Genomic DNA, 19,091 nt, shown 5'->3' with positions numbered 1-19,091 from the left:
CTACCATTTCCTAGGTTATTTAACAAACAATATTCCAAAACACATCATATATACAGCTATGTAAGATGTTTGAGATGCAGACGGAGATGCAGACATAAGATCAAATGAGAGTCTGTATTAAGCTTTTACTGGAAATTGTATCCTGAGATCCAGGTAGCCAATGGCATGCCACTGGGACAGATGTATATTTCTGTGTGTTTTATCTTATAAGTGTGTTTTGTAATCTCCATGATGAATTATTTTCTAAAGTGATCTTTAAGAAACTTGTTACATAGTGGGAACATTTAGTGCTAAAATGTTTTAAATGTATTTATAACTTCTATATACATCCAAAACTAGTGTCATTAAGTAATATCAGGCTAATGTGTCTTCTGCAAACAGTATTTTGTTCAAAAATAGGCAGCCAGTCGTAACATAAAGAGCTTTATAATGATTTAAATGTAAAGCAGTACCCTCTATTCTGATGAACACTGTAGTGGAAAAACTTGCCTTATGTTTAGGAATAAGTATTGCTTCGCTTTATTATAACTTTTAAGCTCATTTAACAGGTGTCATTTAAAACTTTTTTTTGCACTTCTTTTCTATGATGTGAATTTAAAACTTATTAATGATAAGCAAAGTAGATGATATCCTTGTCTTGTTTTATGAACTTCACTTATTGCATGAATGGTGGCATTTTCTATTTGATTACCTTATTTGCTCTTAAATTTTTTTGCCTAGATCCCTTTGATTTGAATCATAATCTTGGAGCTGGATTATCAAGGAAAAGTAAGTTACTTCATTTGTCATTTTATTTTTTATTTTACTTACTTATTTACTTTTATAATAGAGACAGGGTCTTGCTTTTGTTGCCCAGGCTGGTCTCAAACTCCTGGGCTCAAGCGATCCTCCTACCCCAGCCTCCCAGAGTGCTACAATAACGGGCACCACCAGGCCCAGGTAGTTTGTCATTTGTAACACAATCTCTTTTCCTTTTAACCCACCTCATTGAGTTCTTACTCTTCTTTTTAGTGACAAATTTTATAATGAAGGCTTTTATCAATGGTAGAAGAGTATTTGGTATTCCTGTCAAGGGATTTCCAAAGGACTACCCCTCAAAAATGGTAAGTGTCTGTTGAAAATACCCCAAAAAAAAAAAAAAAGGTGCCTAATATGTACACATCACTTCAGTAGTAACTTAAATATTTAGAAAGTCGGTGAGTCTAGCCAAAATAAATGACTATAGCACAGAATAATTCCCAGAGTCCCCCTTTTTCTTAAACATCCCTGGGTAAAGGCCATCAGAATAGAGAGAAATAGCAAGAATTGGAGTTTGGGTAGAAAAATTATTAATTTTGCTGCTGCTGCTTTTCCTTGTAACATGGCACCAGGGAAACATGTACTAGCTCTAGAGCAACTTTGAAAACAGAAAGAAAGTAAAGCTACTTTCTAACGCCTGAGGTAGCTTCCTGATAGAGAAGATGGATTTAAGGTTGTTCCATTCTTGTTTTCCTCTTTGATACCTTTTTTTTTTCCTGGTTATCTGTGCTAGCCTTCATAGGTGCATTGCTGTTCCGCCAGCGTTTGGCTGGATGCCGGCCTTGGCCAAGCCCAGTTTGTACATATCTAGAATCTAGATTTTCCAATCTGCTTGCAAAAAGTAGTAAATCTTCTGCTGGGACTAGGGGGATAACAGTGCTTCCTGTAGCAGACAGGTATCTCTTCTCATATAACTTGATACTCGAGTTTTTAAGGAACCACATTTATTGAAAACAAAGCAGTATTGTGTCAAAAAAATAACTTCAGTGAGAGAAAAATGGCTAGGGACTAGATGGTCTTGTTAAGAATAATGTTATGTTTTTCTGCATTAATTTCCTTATAAAGACTTTTTAATGTTATTTTTAATTGACATATAATTTAGGGAGCACAACGTGACGATTTGATACATGTATATGGAATGATGAATTCAAGTTAATTAACATATATCTATCACCTCACCATTTTTTGTGGGGAGACATTTGAGATTTACTCTTAATTATCTTGAAATATGCACTGTTATTGACTATAGTCACCCTGCTGTGCAACAGATCTCAAAACTTATTCCTCCTGTGTATCTGAAACTTTGTACCCTTTGACCAACAACCCCCTATTCCCTCTGTCCTCCCAGGGAAGACATTTAAAATTTAGCATAAGTGTTTTGTTTTATAGGCACATTCAGTGTTTGATTATATCTGTACATCTGGTTTTTGCTAGATATTGATGTGGCTTCTACACCAGTGCTTCTGAAACTTGTTAGAACAAATCACCTGAGGATTTTGTTAAAGTGCAGATTCTGATTCAGCAAGTCTAAGATCAGGCTCAAGACTGCTTTTCCAGCGAGCTCCCTGGGGATGCTCATGTTGCTGGCCTCCACCTTAATTTTAGTACAAAGAGGCTACAGGCTAGACCATTATCTTTCCTTTGTTCTGTTATTTTTCCTTCAGTAGCCACAACTAAGCGAAGTAGCAACACATAGTTTTTTTTTTTTCTTTTCTTCAATATGATCTGTGTAATGCAAATCATGTTTCTCAATTCTTTAGGTTTTAGCCTTTTCATGTGATAAGGAGACAAAGCCTTTGTACCTGGCCTCAACTCCCTCCCACATCCTGGGAAAACTGACTCACAGGGATGTGTAATCCGCTTCTTTAGAAGTGTGCTTAAACCTTTAGGGTTCGGGCTCATGAGTGCTCTGCATGACTAAAAGAAATAAACAAAAATGGATTTAGTTAAAACTATCCTGAGTTAGACCTTGATGGTTTTAGATTTTGTTTGGAATTAAGCAGTATAAATAATATTTATTAAAAGTAATGTTTTATCAACATTGAATTGTAAGATGACTGTTTAATATCAAGTTTTGTGTTCCAATCTCACATGAATAGTTCAGACTTTTATATATTTATGTTCTTCTAGGAATACTTTTTTGATCCAGATGTGTTAACTGAAGGAGAGCTGGCCCCAAATGATAGATGTTGTCGAATTTGTGGGAAAATCGGACACTTTATGAAAGACTGTCCTATGAGGAGAAAGTAAGTAAATGTTCAGAAGGGGTGGTTGTGTTTTTATTTTCTTAATGTCCCAATTTTTAAATGAGGTACTATTATAACAAAGAAAATACACTTGTGTGAAATCCAGCAGTTTTCAGATACATTTAAGTTTTTTTATTTTTTAATGAAATGAAGTGATTTAAAACGTGACTTTAGGCCAGGTGCAGTGGTTCATGCCTGTAATGCCAGCACTTTGGGAGGCCGAGGCGAGTGGATCACCTGAGGTCAGGAGTTTAAGACCAGCCTGACCAACATGGTGACCTATCTCTACTAAAAATTAGCCAGGCATGGTGGTGGGTGCCTATAATCCCAGCTACTCGGGAGGCTGAGGCTGGAGAATCGCTTGAACCCCAGGAGGCAGAGATTGCAGTGAGCCGAGATCACACCATTGTACTCCAGCCTGGGCAACAGAGCGAGATTCTGTCTCAAAAAAAAAGCCAGGTGTAGTAGCTCACACCTGTAATCCCAGTACTTTGGAAGGCCAAGGTGGGCGGATCACTTGAGGCTAGGAGTTCAAGACCAGTCTTGCCAACATGGTGAAAAGAGGAAACAAAAATTCTTCCTTTTTACAGTAGTGAGAAGTTCAGAATCATTTCAGTCAGTGAACAGTCAAGGGAGCCTCCTTCAGGAGCTCAGTGACGTTTCTAATGTACAGTACCTGTTCAGCACGTTGGGATTTATATTCACAAACAGTTCACTGGATTTTAACACTCTTTGTTTGTATTCCACTTAACCCTCAATAATTGTTGTGAGTAGGTAAGCCACGCAGTTTAGTCACCATGCTTTCTTCTGGTGGTGGTTATGGGGAGGGAAGAGAAACATGTTTTTGCTTTCTTGCCTGGGACACGTTGTTTTGGTGGTGTTTTTAATTGTACAGTAATGTAGTGGTAACAGTAATGGTGTTGTTAACTATATAGTAATGGTGTTTTTAACTGTACAGTAATCTAGTGGTAACAGTAATGGTGTTTTTAACTGTACAGTAATGGTGTTTTTAACTGTACAGCAAATGGTGTAGTGGTGTGCAGTAATGGTGTTTTTAACTGTACAGTAAGTGGTATAGTGGTGTACAGTAATGGTGTTTTTAACTGTACAGTAAATGGTGTAGTGGTGTGCAGTAATGGTGTTTTTAACTGTACAGTAAATGGTGTAGTGGTGTATAGTAATGGTGTTTTTAACTGTACAGTAAATGGTGTAGTGGTAACAGTAATGGTGTTTTTAACCATACAGTAATGTAGTGGTAACAGTAATAGTGTTTTTAACTGTACAGTAATGTAGTGGTAACAGTAATGGTGTTTTTAACTGTACAGTAATGGTGTAGTGGTGGTGTTTTTAACTGTACGGTAATATTTTGAAACATGGTGCTCAAATTAGGTTACCATCTGGAATTTGAGAAGCCCTTTTTTTCAGTCCTTTTCTTCATTACTCAAAAATCGGTGATTATTAGGACAAGGGAGAAATGATTTTGACGTTTTGAGAATATAAATCTTATAAATCTTATAACCATTGTTCCTTTGTGAATTTAAGCCTTCACATCTAAAATTTCCAGTGCCTAGTAAAGAAGGAATGCTAATGTGCCAGAAAGGCCATTCAAGAAATCACTCCAAGTATGATTTGCCTTTCATTACATCAGTGTCAAAGTAGGCATTCAACCAAGGAGTGCCACTAATTGCAGTTATTGGTTTTACAGCACTAGAGCAACTTTGAAAATGAAAAAGAAAAACTGCACCCTTAAACCCTGAGGGAACGTCTTAATAGAGAAGATGGATTTTCATTTAGGTTCTTGCTTTTCCTTTTAAACTTTCTGTTCCTGGTTATCTCTTAAATCTAGAATTGCCTTAATATTTTGGGAATTGCCTTAATATTTTGTTAGGCTTCTGTTTAGATTTTTGGTACTAATATGATGTCTTCTACAGAGTGAGACGGCGGCGAGATCAGGAAGATGCCCTGAACCAAAGATACCCTGAGAACAAGGAAAAAAGAAGCAAAGAGGACAAAGAAATTCACAACAAATACACAGAAAGGGAGGTGTCAACAAAAGAAGATAAGCCCATACAGTGCACACCTCAGAAAGCCAAGCCAGTGCGGGCAGCCGCTGACCTGGGGAGGGAGAAGATCCTCAGACCACCAGTGGAAAAATGGAAGAGACAGGATGACAAAGACTTAAGAGAAAAGCGTTGTTTTATTTGTGGAAGAGAAGGGCACATTAAAAAGGAATGCCCACAGTTTAAAGGCTCTTCAGGTATGGACACCTATCACACCTTGATGTTTGCTCTAACATCTCAAGGGAAATCTCCTTTTTAGAGCTCTTTACTATTTTAGTTATCTTTCTTTATCAATATATTTACTCAAAAAAGATCTTCTTTTTCAAGAAAGTAAAATCCCTTCCCCCTCCTTTAATGTTGATCCTCCATATATCTTATTCCTGGCTTTATTTAGAGTCTTATGAGAGTCATTTGGTGAACTTTTCTAAGATTATCAGTGAGGTGAAAGTGTAGCCATCCCTGGTACCTGCAAATGTAGCCTCAGTGACCAGAAAAGAAGCTGCAACTTGAGCTTTGCTACTTGGTATATGTACTTGTAAAATCAAATCACAGGGGTGGCGGTAGCTAGAGTTATCTCAGGACACCATGCTCTGTGCACAGGTGAGCCACACACAGGCACATGCGTAGAAAAGGGAACAGAAAGAAATAGGCTGCATAGTTAGCAGTGGGTATATCTGCAGAGGGGAATTATGGAAGATTTCTTTCTGTAGATTTTGTCATTTTGATTTTCTACAAGTGAGCATGATTATTCTTATGATGAAGAAAATATCTATTAGCCATCATTAGTACAACACCATCCCCAAATCTGGCCGCTTTGAGTTGTTAAATACAAATTGGCCATTTTTGCTAAATGGGTGAAACGTCTATTGTGGGCACCTTTTAAGCAGACTACTAACTATAAGGGTACCTTGTGTGTGTATAATAAGTAATGATTTACAAAACAATTTACCTTCTCACTTCTCAGAACTGTGCAAGTGATGAAATTTGATGAGCATAGAAAAGAAATCTTGGGAAGTAATTTTTTTCTATTTAAGTAGTCAATCCTGTCGCTATCCTCAGTTGTATATATATGTTTGTGGACAGCATAAAATGTCAGCTGCTTTACAGTTTCCTTAAAATACTCCATGTGTATAGTTCTTGGAACAAGAATACCTCTCTTCTATTTTATTTTATCATATTCAGCAATATAGTGTATCTTTTTTTGAGACAGGAGATTTTTAGATTATACCCATTCTTTTTTAAAGGAGCTTTATATGAAAAGAAAAATATTTAAAATTTTTTATCTATTATTTTTAGACTAGGGTTTAAATGTTTATGAAAGATACAGCTTTAGCTGCTCACATGGGACATATACCAGAATAAAGTGATTTTCTTGTGTTGTTTTAAGAGGAAAATGTATGTAAAAGAAATTACAATAATAGTTGCCAACGTTCATTGAGCATTCATGATGAGTTAGGCACTATTTTAAGTACTTTACATGGATAATTTCATTTAATTTTTACAACAGCTTCATTAAATGCGTTAATATCTGCAGTTTTATGGGTAAGGAAACTGTAAATAGTATAGATAAGTTTTAAATAGTATTCCCAGAATTATTCCCAAAATGACTGGAAGCCTGTATTGATTACTCATGACTGAAACATTATTACAGTCTTCCTCTTTGGTACAACAAAGTGGAGAATTTGCCCCAGCTTTGATGAATTTCTTTTTTCTCGCTAGCAGCAAGTTTTAAGTTGTTTACTAGGGAAGCTCTCACAACAGAACAGTGATTTTGGCAGCCTATGGGGGACAGCAGCAACTCAAAAAGAGGGGGGAATCTGGGTGGCAGGGGGATTATCAAGCATAAGGAAGAGCACTTATCTGGAAATGTGGTCCCTTTCGAATGCAGTCTTGACACATTAAAGTTAGTAGTCATATTTTAAACGTGAAACGACAGTGGAGGCATGGAGATAGATATAGGGAATTTCCCTTGGTGGCAGTTAAGAAATAATTAGTTGCTTCTTCCTGTCTAAAACTTATGCTGCTCTCTCTTGTTTCTTCAGATATATTGCTCCTTTGTCCACACAATATACTGAGTGGAGCTTCTGTCACACCAACAGACAGTCTCTCTGTGAAAATTTGAAAACAGGGCTACAGCTTTCAATTTAAAGTAGGGACAAAAAGTGCTAATTTCTTTTTTAGGAATGTCTAAATCAGATTGTATGTTTGGATCCCCCTCACCTGTACCATTGAAACCAACTGGTCCATTTGTTCAGGTAAACCTAGCTCAAACCGAGAAGGAGGCGTGTCTGTCATCTGTTCACTCAGGAGATGCTCCCTGAGTGCTCTCACTCTGTGCCAGGTCCTTGCCGCCATGCTGGCAGCCCGGGCCCTCCTTCCTGTGGCTGACCTGCAGCACTCTTTCTGTCTGTGGGTGTGGTGCGTGGTGAGGCTTGCTGGGCACCGGATGGCAGGGCCTTGTTTCAGAACTCCTGCATATGGTCTCGCTTTTCAGTTAACTTGCAAAATTCTGCCACCCACATGCCTTATTTCAGCTCTCCTTGGATATGGTTTCGGTTTTAAGGCTGTTTCAGATGCTCTTCCTTTCAATTTTGTAAACCAGTCTATTTCATTTTTTAGGCAGTGCTTTTACATGAAGACAAAAAGAAACAAAAAACAACAATATTTTTGAGTCCCCAGTCAGGTATGTGGGTTTTAAAAAAAACAAATGTGTGTTATTTTATTTACTGCATACTTTACCACATGCCTTTTGAGATTCTTTCTCTGAATACATGCTTTTAACAGGGATTGGACATCAGAATGACTTGGGGGAACTTTAAAACATACGGTTGCCCATCCTCTACCTTTATTTCCTAAAGCTCATTCTTCAGTGGGTAAGCATGGGCCTGTGTGTTTTGTAAATTCCAAGTGGTGTTTATACCACCCATGAGTGGCAACCAGAGTCTTCAATTATTTGTTCCAGTCCCGTGCTTTTTGTTGCTGCTGTCTTGCCTGCAGTGTTTTCTCCTCCTGGAGAGTATTTGCCACACACAAAGTAAAGAAAAAAAATAAGCTTAGCCTGAACTCCACTGTTACCTCTCAGCTACTTCATTTATTCATTCTTTCAACAAATAGTTATCCAGCCGCTCCCTCCCTTTCTAAGTTCAGGACACCGGCCTCAACACTGAAGATACGGCGGTGAACAAGCAAAGCCCCTTCTCTCATTTACTCTGCATCCTTCTCAGAAGAGGGTAGACAATAAAGAGATACAGAGATAATATGTCATGTGGTGGCAAATGCTAGGAAGAAATAACAAAACAAGAAAAGGGAAAGAGAATGGTTGGCTAAGGAGGCAGCCTCTCTGGTCAAGTAACATTTAAGCAAAGAATCCAATGAAACAGAGGGGCCAGTCCGGGGAACTTGGTGTTCGACTGGTAAACTCAGAGATGGAAACGGGTGTTATCCTACAGCATCACTGAGGCAGTGTGGCAGGAGTGGAACAGGATTGGAAACCTGAGAGAGAGAAGAAATTTGAAAAAAAAAAAACAGAGTAGAGCAGGCAGGAGGCTGAGTGAGTGGTGGAGGTGGAGGTGAAGTCAGAGGGTAGGTAGATCTGGATTATGAAGCGCCTTCAGCAGTGGTAGTGACTGTTTTTGTTGGGTTTTTTCCCCCTTTAAGTGAAATGAGAGAGTATTTTAGGGTTTTGAGCCAAGGAGTGATATTATCTGAATCCTGTTTTAAAAAGCTCATTATGGCTGCTGTGTGGAGACAGGGTAGCTACTTAGAAACCAACCCACCTCAGCCTCCCCATTTATAGAGATGGGGTCTCACTATGTTGCCCAGACTGGTCTTGAATTCCTGGCCTCATGTGATCCTCCCACCTTGGCCTCCCAAAATACTAAAATGATAGATATGAGCCACCACATCTGGCCATTAGCTTCAGCCTTGAGCAGACACTTTCTAAACACTTTATTTAGGGAAAAAGAAAAAAAAAAAAAACACGAATTCTTGCGTAGCAACGGTGTTCATTTTGCTGAGAATAGTGTAGCATAGTGTTTACAATTACATGGGTGTAATTTCTAGCTTTGTGATTCTGAGAGACTGCCTTATTCTCCATATGCCTCAGTTTCCTCATGTGTAAAAAGGGGGTAATAATAATACCTGACAGGGATGTTGAGAAATCCATGTAAAAGTACTTAGAACAGCGCCTGCATGTAGTGAGAGCGTAGAAAAGGTTTGTAGTGGTGATTGCATTGATGTTATTATTCCTTCAGGGTACCACCAAGTCTTCCAGTGCCAGCATTGTTCAATTGAGAGAGAAATATAGATGCTGGGCATATACCTAGAAATGACATTGACAATAAGTTATGATTTCTGTAATTATCTTCTGAGTAAAAAACGTACATATTTATAAATCTTTTGAGCAACTGGAAAAAAAGTATTAACTTAAATTTACTACAGGAAAAATGTATTGCAATAATTATGTTACTTATACCAGAAAAAATTACGTTACTTTATACCAGACAAAAGAAAGCATTTATAGGTGGTTAAAATCTATCCTATCCAATAAATTGGACTCTTCCAAGTAAGTATATGACAGATGATATAACTGTTTCTAGTTTATCTGTGATATGTGTATCCAAATTATTTATGTTGTTATAAATGTGAACTGTATCTCACCTGTAAGTAGTGTTAATTTCCCCACAGCTCTTCCTTTCCGTAGTACTAAGTATGTCTTTGGCCCACTGGTAGTTTCTCAAGAGAGCATGTTGATATGGACAGCCCCCCTACTCTCATATATGGTGTATTGACCTTAGGCAAGAGATGTGGTTTCTCTGAGCTCCAGATGTGTCATCTATAAAATTGGTGTTAACACCGTTTATCTCATAGGGTGCTAAGAAGATTAAAGTACCACCCAGAGCAGGCACTCAGTCAAGTTCTCTTTCCTCTCCTGATACCTACCCCCATCCTTTCCTCTAGGCTGCATATAGTTCTTTCCTCCCAAAGGAGATCATAGTAGATAGAAAATCCCGTGAATGTCCTTGGTCTTTGTTGTTACCTCCCTCCGCCCCATCCCCCCCCACACAATGCCTTAGATATACAGTAGGTTTTATTGATTAGAGGTGAACTTATTTGGAAGGAATAAAAAGACAAAGCAGGAGAATGGTCAAGAACATGAGTTTTAGAGTGAGACACTTGAGTTTGAAATCCAGCCCAACCATTTACTAGTTATATGACCTCTGTCAAGTTATGCAACCTCTCTGTGCCTCAGTTTCCTTTTTGGTAAATTGGTGCTAACACCTCACAGGACGATTGTAAGGATTACCTTCATGTAGATAAAGCACTTAACACAGCATCGACACATCTCATCACTCAATAAATTATCACTGCCCTTTGTTACTGTGGTTAGCAAACACTTGCTGTAATTTATCTCTTCTAACTTGGAGGACAAATAAATAATGGAAATTTTTAACAAAAGTATGTAGAGATTGTGGTACCACAGTGATAAACTGATTTTTATGCTTACGTTAATTACTCTGGTTTGTATATGACAGTTTATTCAGTATGAGAATCTCAGAAAACTAATGTTTTTTTCTATTCCTTAATCTTCCTACCCTTTTTTTGGTAAAGAAAATTACCAAAAAAAAAAAAAAAAAAAAAAAAAAAAAAACAACTACCTCTGTCTTTTTATTTATTCCATTTTAATCTCATGGCTTGGAATCTGAGAAATTGGAGTTGCTGGAAGAGATTGGTGGGTGTCTTTTTGCTCTCATGGTGATGTATTCTTTTACAGCATTTATCATTGACCAGAATTTTAAAGCCTGCTTATTTTAAAAAACAAAAACCAGTGATCTTTATGAAAATAAGTTTAAAATAATAGAAATACTTTTTAAAATAGTATGGGGAGAGCTCACTGTCAGTGAATATAGATCATTCTTGTTGATATCCTTTTCTGGATATTCTGATGTATTAATATACCATTGTTTAATCATGTCTTATTAATGGACTGGCTGTTTTCACATATTTGATATATCAAGTGTCTTCACAGCTTGTGCTTGCATATTCTTTCCCACAATATTGGAAGTCCACATATTTCCTTGTACATTTTTAAAGTTGATATCTAAATCTGGTGTCATTGTAGTTGCAAAGCATGTAATTTCTTGGGAGAGGGGGTCTGTAAATATTGACATTTTAAAATAAAACTTTTAAATCAGCCTTAAATGTATCAAATGAAGTATAAATATTATTGCTTTTTCATACCCACCATCATTTATATACAGCTCAGCTCTTCTTTAACAGGCAAAAATTACATATCATTTCCCTTTCCTCCTCAAATTCCTTTGTTGTACTTCTATAGAATTTCATCATAAGATGATATATTTTGTTTGTTTGAACTTCTCCCTGAGATGATACACTTTTATTACACATTTTCAGATATTTTATTGAGTAGCTTATCATGCTTATCTGCAACAAAAATGACAGGGGCGACAAGCTAGACCCTGTCTATTTTCTACAAATTAAATTTTTAAGCTTTTTATTAAATCTCAAAGGATGAAAATGTTTTCTACATTGAGTTTTCACAATTAATAGAATATATAATTGATCAAAACAAATGTTACAAATTTCAATTAAAAATTACTTTTTATGTTTACTTACTGAAAATGACTTTTATTTATAAGAAAGATGAGATTTTTTCCCTATACATTCATGTATCTTTGGGTCAATATTATTCACTGCATGAATGAAGCTGTTCCTTTTCTCTCCCTAATTTTTTTGTTTTTATAGTTGATAAAAATGGAAAAACCCCAATATTCTTTATGATGGCAAATTAAAAATAATAGAAATACTTTAAGAGTTTGGGAATAGAAGATACATTGCAATAGTGCCACTCAATTATTTTGATTCCTTCTTAATTACATGACCAAAAATCACAGTGATGTATCATCAAAAATTGTTTCTAATGATCATCCACTATCAGTGTAATTTTATGAAAGCTAAAAATTTGGATTTTAATTAGGGGCATTTACATTTACCACAGATACCAGCATTTTGTTTGCTTCTCCTCTTCTCTGTTTTTTTTTTTTTTTTTTTTTTTTTTTTTTTTGCCTTGTGGCAATACACCACAGTAAGATTTGGCTGGTTAGGAGATACGCCTTTCTTTTGTAAAGTAGGTGAATAATTGTGAAAGGGGAGTTAGAAAGGATAGGTGGAGTGATTCCTGAAAACCAGCCTAAGCCTTGACCACAAAGGCATTCACAGGCATATAATTTTTAAGAAAGAGTATATATGGAAGTTGAAGAGCTGGAAATTGACTCTCTCAAAACTATCCTTGCGGCTGGGCGCCATGGCTCACACCTGTAATCCTAGCACTTTGGGATGCCAAGGCGGGCAGATCACCTGAGGTTGGGAGTTCGAGACCAGCCTGGCCAACATGGTGAAAGCCCATCTCTACTAAAAGTGCAAATTTAGTCAGGTGTACTGGTGTGCACCTATAATCCCACCTGCTCGGGAGGCTGAGGGCAGGAGAATCGCTTGAACCCAGGAGGTGGAGGCTGCAGGGAGCCGAGATCAAGCCACATGCCCTGTCAGGTAGGCTCAGGAACCCATGGACCCTGGTTGAAAGAGCACTGTTTACATAAAACACTCTAATGAATATTCACATATTTGTCTAGTGAATATTCACAATATTCACATATTGTTATTTCATCAGGATAAATGCCCACTCATAAGAATGATAGGTTTAAAAGTATACACATTTTGACAGTGATGCCAGTATTCCCAAATTGTGATTGTTGACAATCACGGAGAGTCAATGACATTGTTTCCCATACCCCGACGTCATTGGGATAGTCTTTTTTCCTTTTACACCTGCTTGAATTCCTATTATTACCATTGAACTTTACCTTTTTTTTTTTTTACATGATTTCATCTATCTTTCTTTATATTTATGTCTTTGTGCTTTTGTATTGGAGTATTCTTGACAGGCTCTCACTGTTGCCCAGGCTGGAGGGCAGTGGCTCAATTACAGCTGCCTACAGCCTTGAACCCTCAAGCGATACTCCTACCTCAGTCTCCTGAGTAGCTGGGACCACACGCTAGTGACACCACACTCAGCTGATTGTTAAAATGTTTTTGTAGTGACGGAGTCTCACCATGTTGCCCAGGCTCGTCTTGAACTCTTGGGCTTAGATGATCCTCCCTCCTCAGTTTCCGGAAGTACTGGGATTACAGGCATGAGCCACTCCCCCCGGCCCAGTTTATTATTCTTTTAACCTCACTTATATGTGTTTGCCATACAGATGAATATTTGTTTTAATAGTGTGATCTAGCCAACTTTTGCATGGTTTCATATGATACCAAATTTTATAAATGTCATGTTATTCCTCTATATTATATAAAAATTCATTCATCTGTTATTTCTAGTACTTTTGTTTTTTTACATGCAAATATTTTATATTCAGGTATAGTGAACATTTTTCGGATATAGTAGATTACATGTTTAAATGCTACAGTAGTAAAACTACTAGTACTGTACTTACCAAAGGGTTTAACATTTTGGGAAAAACAGAAACAGGGGCAAGTAGCAGTATAACAGTAACTAACTTACCTTCTAGAGAATTGGCATTGTTTTTCCATTTTTTTTTTTTTTTCTTTTAGAAGGGTCTCACTCTGTCACCCAGGTAGGAGTGCAGTGGCACAATCATAGCTCACTGCAGCCTCGAACTCCTGGGCTCAAGTGATCCTCCCACCTCAGCCTCCCAAGTAGCTCACAGGCATGAGCCACCGTGCTGTGCCTGGCTCAATCTTTTTTTTTTTTTTTTTTTTTTTTTAAATAAAAGACCTGTCACTGAGGTGGTGGAAGTGCCTTGAGTACCATCACCAAAATCGTTTCCTCTGTCATGTCCCTCTCAGCCCTAGAAACATCCATTATTATGAGGTTAAGTCTCCTAGTTTCCCCCCCCCCTTTTTTTTTTGAGACAAAGTATCCCTCTGTCACCTAGGCTGGAGTGTAGTGGTGTGATCTCTGCTCACTGCAACCTGCACCTCCTAGCTTCCAGTGATTCTCCTGCCTCAGCCTCCCGAGTAGCTGGGATTATAGGTGTGAGCCACTGCGCCCAGCCCCTTCTGGTTCATTTTTTTGTACTCTTCCATATGTATTCCTTACCATATGTTTCTCCTTGGTGAATGTTTAAATTTAAATGGCATATCATGGTATATAATAAGAATGTCCTATGAACCGGGGATGGTGACGTGGGCATGCAGTCTCAGCCACTCAGGAGGCTGAGGCAGGAGGATGGCTTGAGCCCAGGAGATCTGACACTGTAGTATGCAAAGATAGCACCTGTGAGTAGTCACTGCACTGCACTCCAGACGGGGCAACAAGCTAGACCCCATCTGTTTTAAAATTTTTATATATTGCTGTTTTTAGATTTGGGGGTTTTTCTTTGCAGTATTCCACCCTGTGAATACAAAATATTCTATGTATTTATTACCCAGTTTTAGGTTGTATTCAATATTCTGCTGTTATAAACAGTGCTATAGTGAACATCCTTGTAGAAGTCCCCTTGAGCATGTGCGAGAGATTCTTTAGGGTTTGTGTATCTACAGGTCAAATCGTTAGGTCATAGCTTGCTTATGTGCATTTTAGTTAGATTCCATCAGATTACCCTTGTATTGGCTGAAATAATTAGAACTCACACTAGCACTGTGTGGGTCATTTCTTTATATCCTTTCAAATACTTGATTTTTTTTTTTCAGAATTTTCATTTTTGCAAATATGGATGAGAACTACTTATGGTGTTATTCTCATGTGTATTTGTATGACTGGTGATGCAAGGGGCCCTTTTCCTTTTTTTTTTTTGAGATGGAGTTTCACTCTTGTTGCACAGGCTGGAGTGCAATGGCGCAATCTCCGCTCACCGCAACCTCTGCCTTCCGGATTCCAGCGATTCTCCTGCCTCCTGTCTCCTGAGTAGCTGGAATTACAGACACTTACCATGACACCCGGCTAATTTTCATATTTTTAGTAGAGACAGGGTTTCACCATGTTGGCCAGGCTGGCCTCGAATTCCTGACCTCAAGTGATCTGCCCACCTCAGCCTCCCAAAGTGCTGGGATTACAGGCCCTTCTTACGTATTTATTGGCCATTTGGAGTTCCTCTTCTGTGAATTGTCTGTCCAAATCATTTGCCCATTCTCCCATTAAATTATCATTTCCTTATTAATTTTTAAAGGTTCTTCATTTATTCTGAATACCGCTCTTTTATTATTGCATAAATTTCAAGTGTCTACCTGCAGTATATCTTCTGTTTCAACTTTTTGTGTGTCTTGCCATTCCAAAGTTTTTAATTTTGAGATAATCAAATTATTAGTTTTCCATAATTCATTTTCATCATCATTTGGTTCATAATTTAGGGTCATTTTTAAGAAATTCTTCTCTAACCTGAGGTCATCAAGATATCCATCTCTATTTTCTTCTAACAGCTTTAAAACTTTGTTTTTTCTATTTAGACCTTTAATCCATCCAGAGTTTATATGTGTATAGAGTAGGAGATAGTGATCTGAGCATTTTTCCCTCTGGTGAAAAGCCTAATCTCTTTTTTTTTTTTGAGATGGAGTCTTGCTCTGTCGCCCAGGCTGGAGTGCAATGGCATGATCTTGGCTCACTGCAACCTCCATTCCTGGGTTCAAGCAATTCTCCTGCCTCAGCCTCCTGAGTAGCTGGGACTACTGGTGCACCGCTGCCATGTCCAGCTAATTTTTTTTCGTATTTTAGTAGAGACCAGGTTTCACCGTGTTGCCCAGGCTGGTCTTGAACTACTGAGCTCAGGCAGTCTGCCCACTTTGGCCTCCCAAAGTGCTAGGATTACAGGTGTGAGCCACCGCACCTGGCTGAAAAACCTAATCTCAATACTTTGTGCAGTTCACAATATCAAAGATGGGTGCCTAGAATACAATGGTAGAAAATAGAGTACTTCGTTTCTTCCTGACTGAAATTTCTTACTGAATTCCCTGGCTGATATTTTTCGTTGTGAGTTGATTATTTAGATGTCCTGCTTTGAAAAGTATGTGTTTCGGGAATGTTTTTATTTGCGTACTTACTATGTTTGCTATGGAAAATTTAGAAAGTATTGTTAAGTAAAATGAAGAAAATAAAAACCATCTAAAATCCCTCCATTCTAGCATTAACTACTTTTTAGGTTTTGGGGATAACGTTTTCCTGTCTTTTTACATTAATGTAATAATAGTTCACATTTATTAAGCATTTTCTATGTGCCAAGTACTATTCCAGTTGCTTTACATGTATTCATCTAATCTTCACAATAACTTCGAGGGGCAGGTATTATTGTCCTCATTTTGCAGAGAAAGAAAATGAGGCATCAAATACATGATTGGTGGGGTGTTTTTTAGTTTTTTGAAAATACTATTTATATAGTTTTATATCTTGTTTTTTCACATTATTATCCTTCTGTGTATACCTAATATTCTATTATGTGCATAGTTCCTTATATACTTGGTCATATTGTAAGTTTGGGACTTTTAAGTTCTTTGCATTGTTAAATTATAAGGTTTTTATGAATATTTCTTTAGCAGAATTTCTACCCACCTCCTCCTGATCTTCTTCCTCCTAATAATTTGGTAACCAAAAATTGATAGTTTTAATTTGCATTTCATTGATTACCCCAATATTGAATTTTTTCATATACTTATGCCATTTTTTTTCCTATTTTGTATATTACCTTTTCATTACCTAGTTGTCTATTGGTGTTCATTCTTTTATCTGTTGACTTACAAGTTCATTAAGTGTGGTAGTATGCTTAGGAAGCTCTTACCCTACCCCAGGATTACCTAAATACTCACTATTTCTTATGCTCTGACTTTCTCTTAGTTACATTTAATTCTGTAGTTCACTTGGAAATGGGTAGAGAAGAAGGATATGGTGTGAGGAGGGAAACTACCTTCTTTGCCTCCAAAATTACTTATTTGACTTAATACAGTTATTGAATAATTCATACTTTGCCCCATTGGTTTGAAATGCAAACTTCATTATGTATTACTTTGTTACATATAATCACCAAGAATTTCTCAGGTTTCTTAAGTTTTTTCATTGATCTATTTGTTCAGACTCCAGAACAAAATTTAGTAACTATTCTGTGGTATTGGTTTTAATCAGTAATCCTCATTCATGTCCTCTACCTGCAAATATAAATTTCCTTTTTTCCTTTTATATCTATGAGTTATTGCTACAATCATTACCATCCACAGCTTTGTATCTGCAGAGTAATGATCTAAGATAATTATTTCTGGCCAGATAATTCTTTGCAATCTATTGTGTTTGGTTGCAAATGAAGATACTGAATTATACAAGGCAGAACCTTAGGTTTGTCTGGTGCTCTGTACCAGCGTGGAAATAGTGAATATGTAAATGTATTAAAATGAGATCACTCTAGGAACCTATCTGCATTCAGAAAGAATTTTGACTAAGCTTATATTTAATCGATCATCTGCATATATACTTTTTAATATCTAGTCTTATTACTTGATTCTAAACAAGTGACCAATTCTAGTATGAAGCTTTTGTGACTAATTAATAAGTAATTTTACGGCTTTTGTCATAAAGTGAGGCTTGTTTCATTTATATTGGGTTTTGTTTCTTCCCCTCCTCTAGGTAGCCTTTCCAGTAAATATATGACTCAGGGAAAAGCCTCAGCGAAGAGGACCCAGCAGGAATCATGAGGGAAGGAAAATGCAGCACTCTAAATGGCCACTCAGGCGTTCCTATTGACTTGGAAAATTAGGTTCATTTCACAGGACACAGCAGCGTAGATCAGGCTTCAACTTAACATTTAAGGGAAATGTCAGATTTTTTTTTAATTTAATGAAATTGTTAATGAGGAAGAATTTTTAATATAGTCTTATCCACCACACATCCCCTTAGATTTAAGGATTTTAATAGAAAGCCATGATGTATGTATTTAAGCCAGGTTAAAAGAAAAAATGTAACTATGGACTGGTATTCAATGAATACAGTTTCATGGTTTTTAATTCTTTCAAAGCACATTAAAAATGGTGTGCTGATAAACCCCAAGTCAATTAACCCTTTTTCCGTATAAATCCATTTTTTGTTTTGAAGAGGGGAAATTATATTTATTGTTGTTTACTGAATCCTTGTGTGAAAGCATATCAAATATGTATGAACTGCTACTGCTGTACTTCCAATTTACAGACATCATTTTATTGCTATTTGTAGACGCGATAACATGAACATGAGTACCTATTTATGTGGGCCTTCAGTGGATGAGAAGTGCCACTCAGGTCTCTGGGGTCTCCCTCTCTAATTTTAAGTAAATTGACATATAACTGCTATGCTTATCAAAATGAAGTAAGGAAAACAAGTAGTCCTGTTTGCCACTAAAAACATTTTCAAAGGAAAAATAAAATGAAAGTACTTTTTACTTTTTATGATACTCAGAAATTAGGATGAAGAACTTTTAAAAATTCCTGAAGATCAAAGAGGTTATCTCTGCCAGTCACAAGTGTGGTTGGTGTCATTCTGGGTCTGACTGGAGCCCTCCTGGACTGTTTCTTTAATTTCAAAAGCCCTGCAGACATAGTACCTGGTCAGAACTATGCCTCGGTTTATTTATCATTTTGAAATAAAATCAAAATTTCAACCTGTAATTTTATCTACATTATTTTCTAGTGAAAGATTCCTAAATTTCCTGGGAAAAAAAAAAAAAAAAGATGAAGGAATGAGGACATTGGGAATGATAGTAAGAGGAGTTTAACGAAAGAGAAGAAAGGACAAATACACTCCTGTAAAATAGCATACACAGAGTTCCCTTTGACTTGTACCCTTGCAGTCATTGGTGTGTGTTAACATCCAGTGTGTTCCAGGCTCTGGGAACATATAAATTTGTTATTATAAAAGGCACAGATGGGGGTGAGGGGGCGGGGAATTTGTAGGCAGGGAGGCGCAGGGGGTGCTTGCTGGGCAAACATTCTG

General features: G+C 37.2%; 1 protein-coding gene across 4 annotated transcripts in view; it reads left to right on the top strand.

Moving 5' to 3' along the window:
* Positions 1 to 18,766, top strand: part of TUT7 (terminal uridylyl transferase 7) — a 65,590-nt gene extending 46,824 nt beyond the window's left edge. Inside the window, exons 22-28 of one of the 4 annotated variants that reach the window (XM_050760941.1) lie at positions 721 to 768; positions 1,012 to 1,103; positions 2,929 to 3,044; positions 4,976 to 5,301; positions 7,286 to 7,359; positions 7,724 to 7,787; positions 17,754 to 18,766. In XM_050760941.1, coding sequence (XP_050616898.1) covers positions 721 to 768; positions 1,012 to 1,103; positions 2,929 to 3,044; positions 4,976 to 5,301; positions 7,286 to 7,359; positions 7,724 to 7,787; positions 17,754 to 17,821 — 788 coding nt within the window. In that variant the 3' untranslated portion in view covers positions 17,822 to 18,766. Of the gene's footprint in view, positions 1 to 720; positions 769 to 1,011; positions 1,104 to 2,928; positions 3,045 to 4,975; positions 5,302 to 7,285; positions 7,360 to 7,723; positions 17,701 to 17,753 lie in introns of those variants that run through there. The other 3 variants (XM_050760940.1, XM_050760942.1, XM_050760943.1) reach the window with 3 other exon arrangements.
* The last annotated feature ends 325 nt before the right edge of the window (positions 18,767 to 19,091 follow it).

Source organism: Macaca thibetana, chromosome 15 (assembly GCF_024542745.1).
Source record: "Macaca thibetana thibetana isolate TM-01 chromosome 15, ASM2454274v1, whole genome shotgun sequence".
In the NCBI taxonomy this organism is placed as follows: Eukaryota; Metazoa; Chordata; class Mammalia; order Primates; family Cercopithecidae; genus Macaca; species Macaca thibetana.
This window is presented reverse-complemented; position numbering and strand designations above follow the sequence as displayed.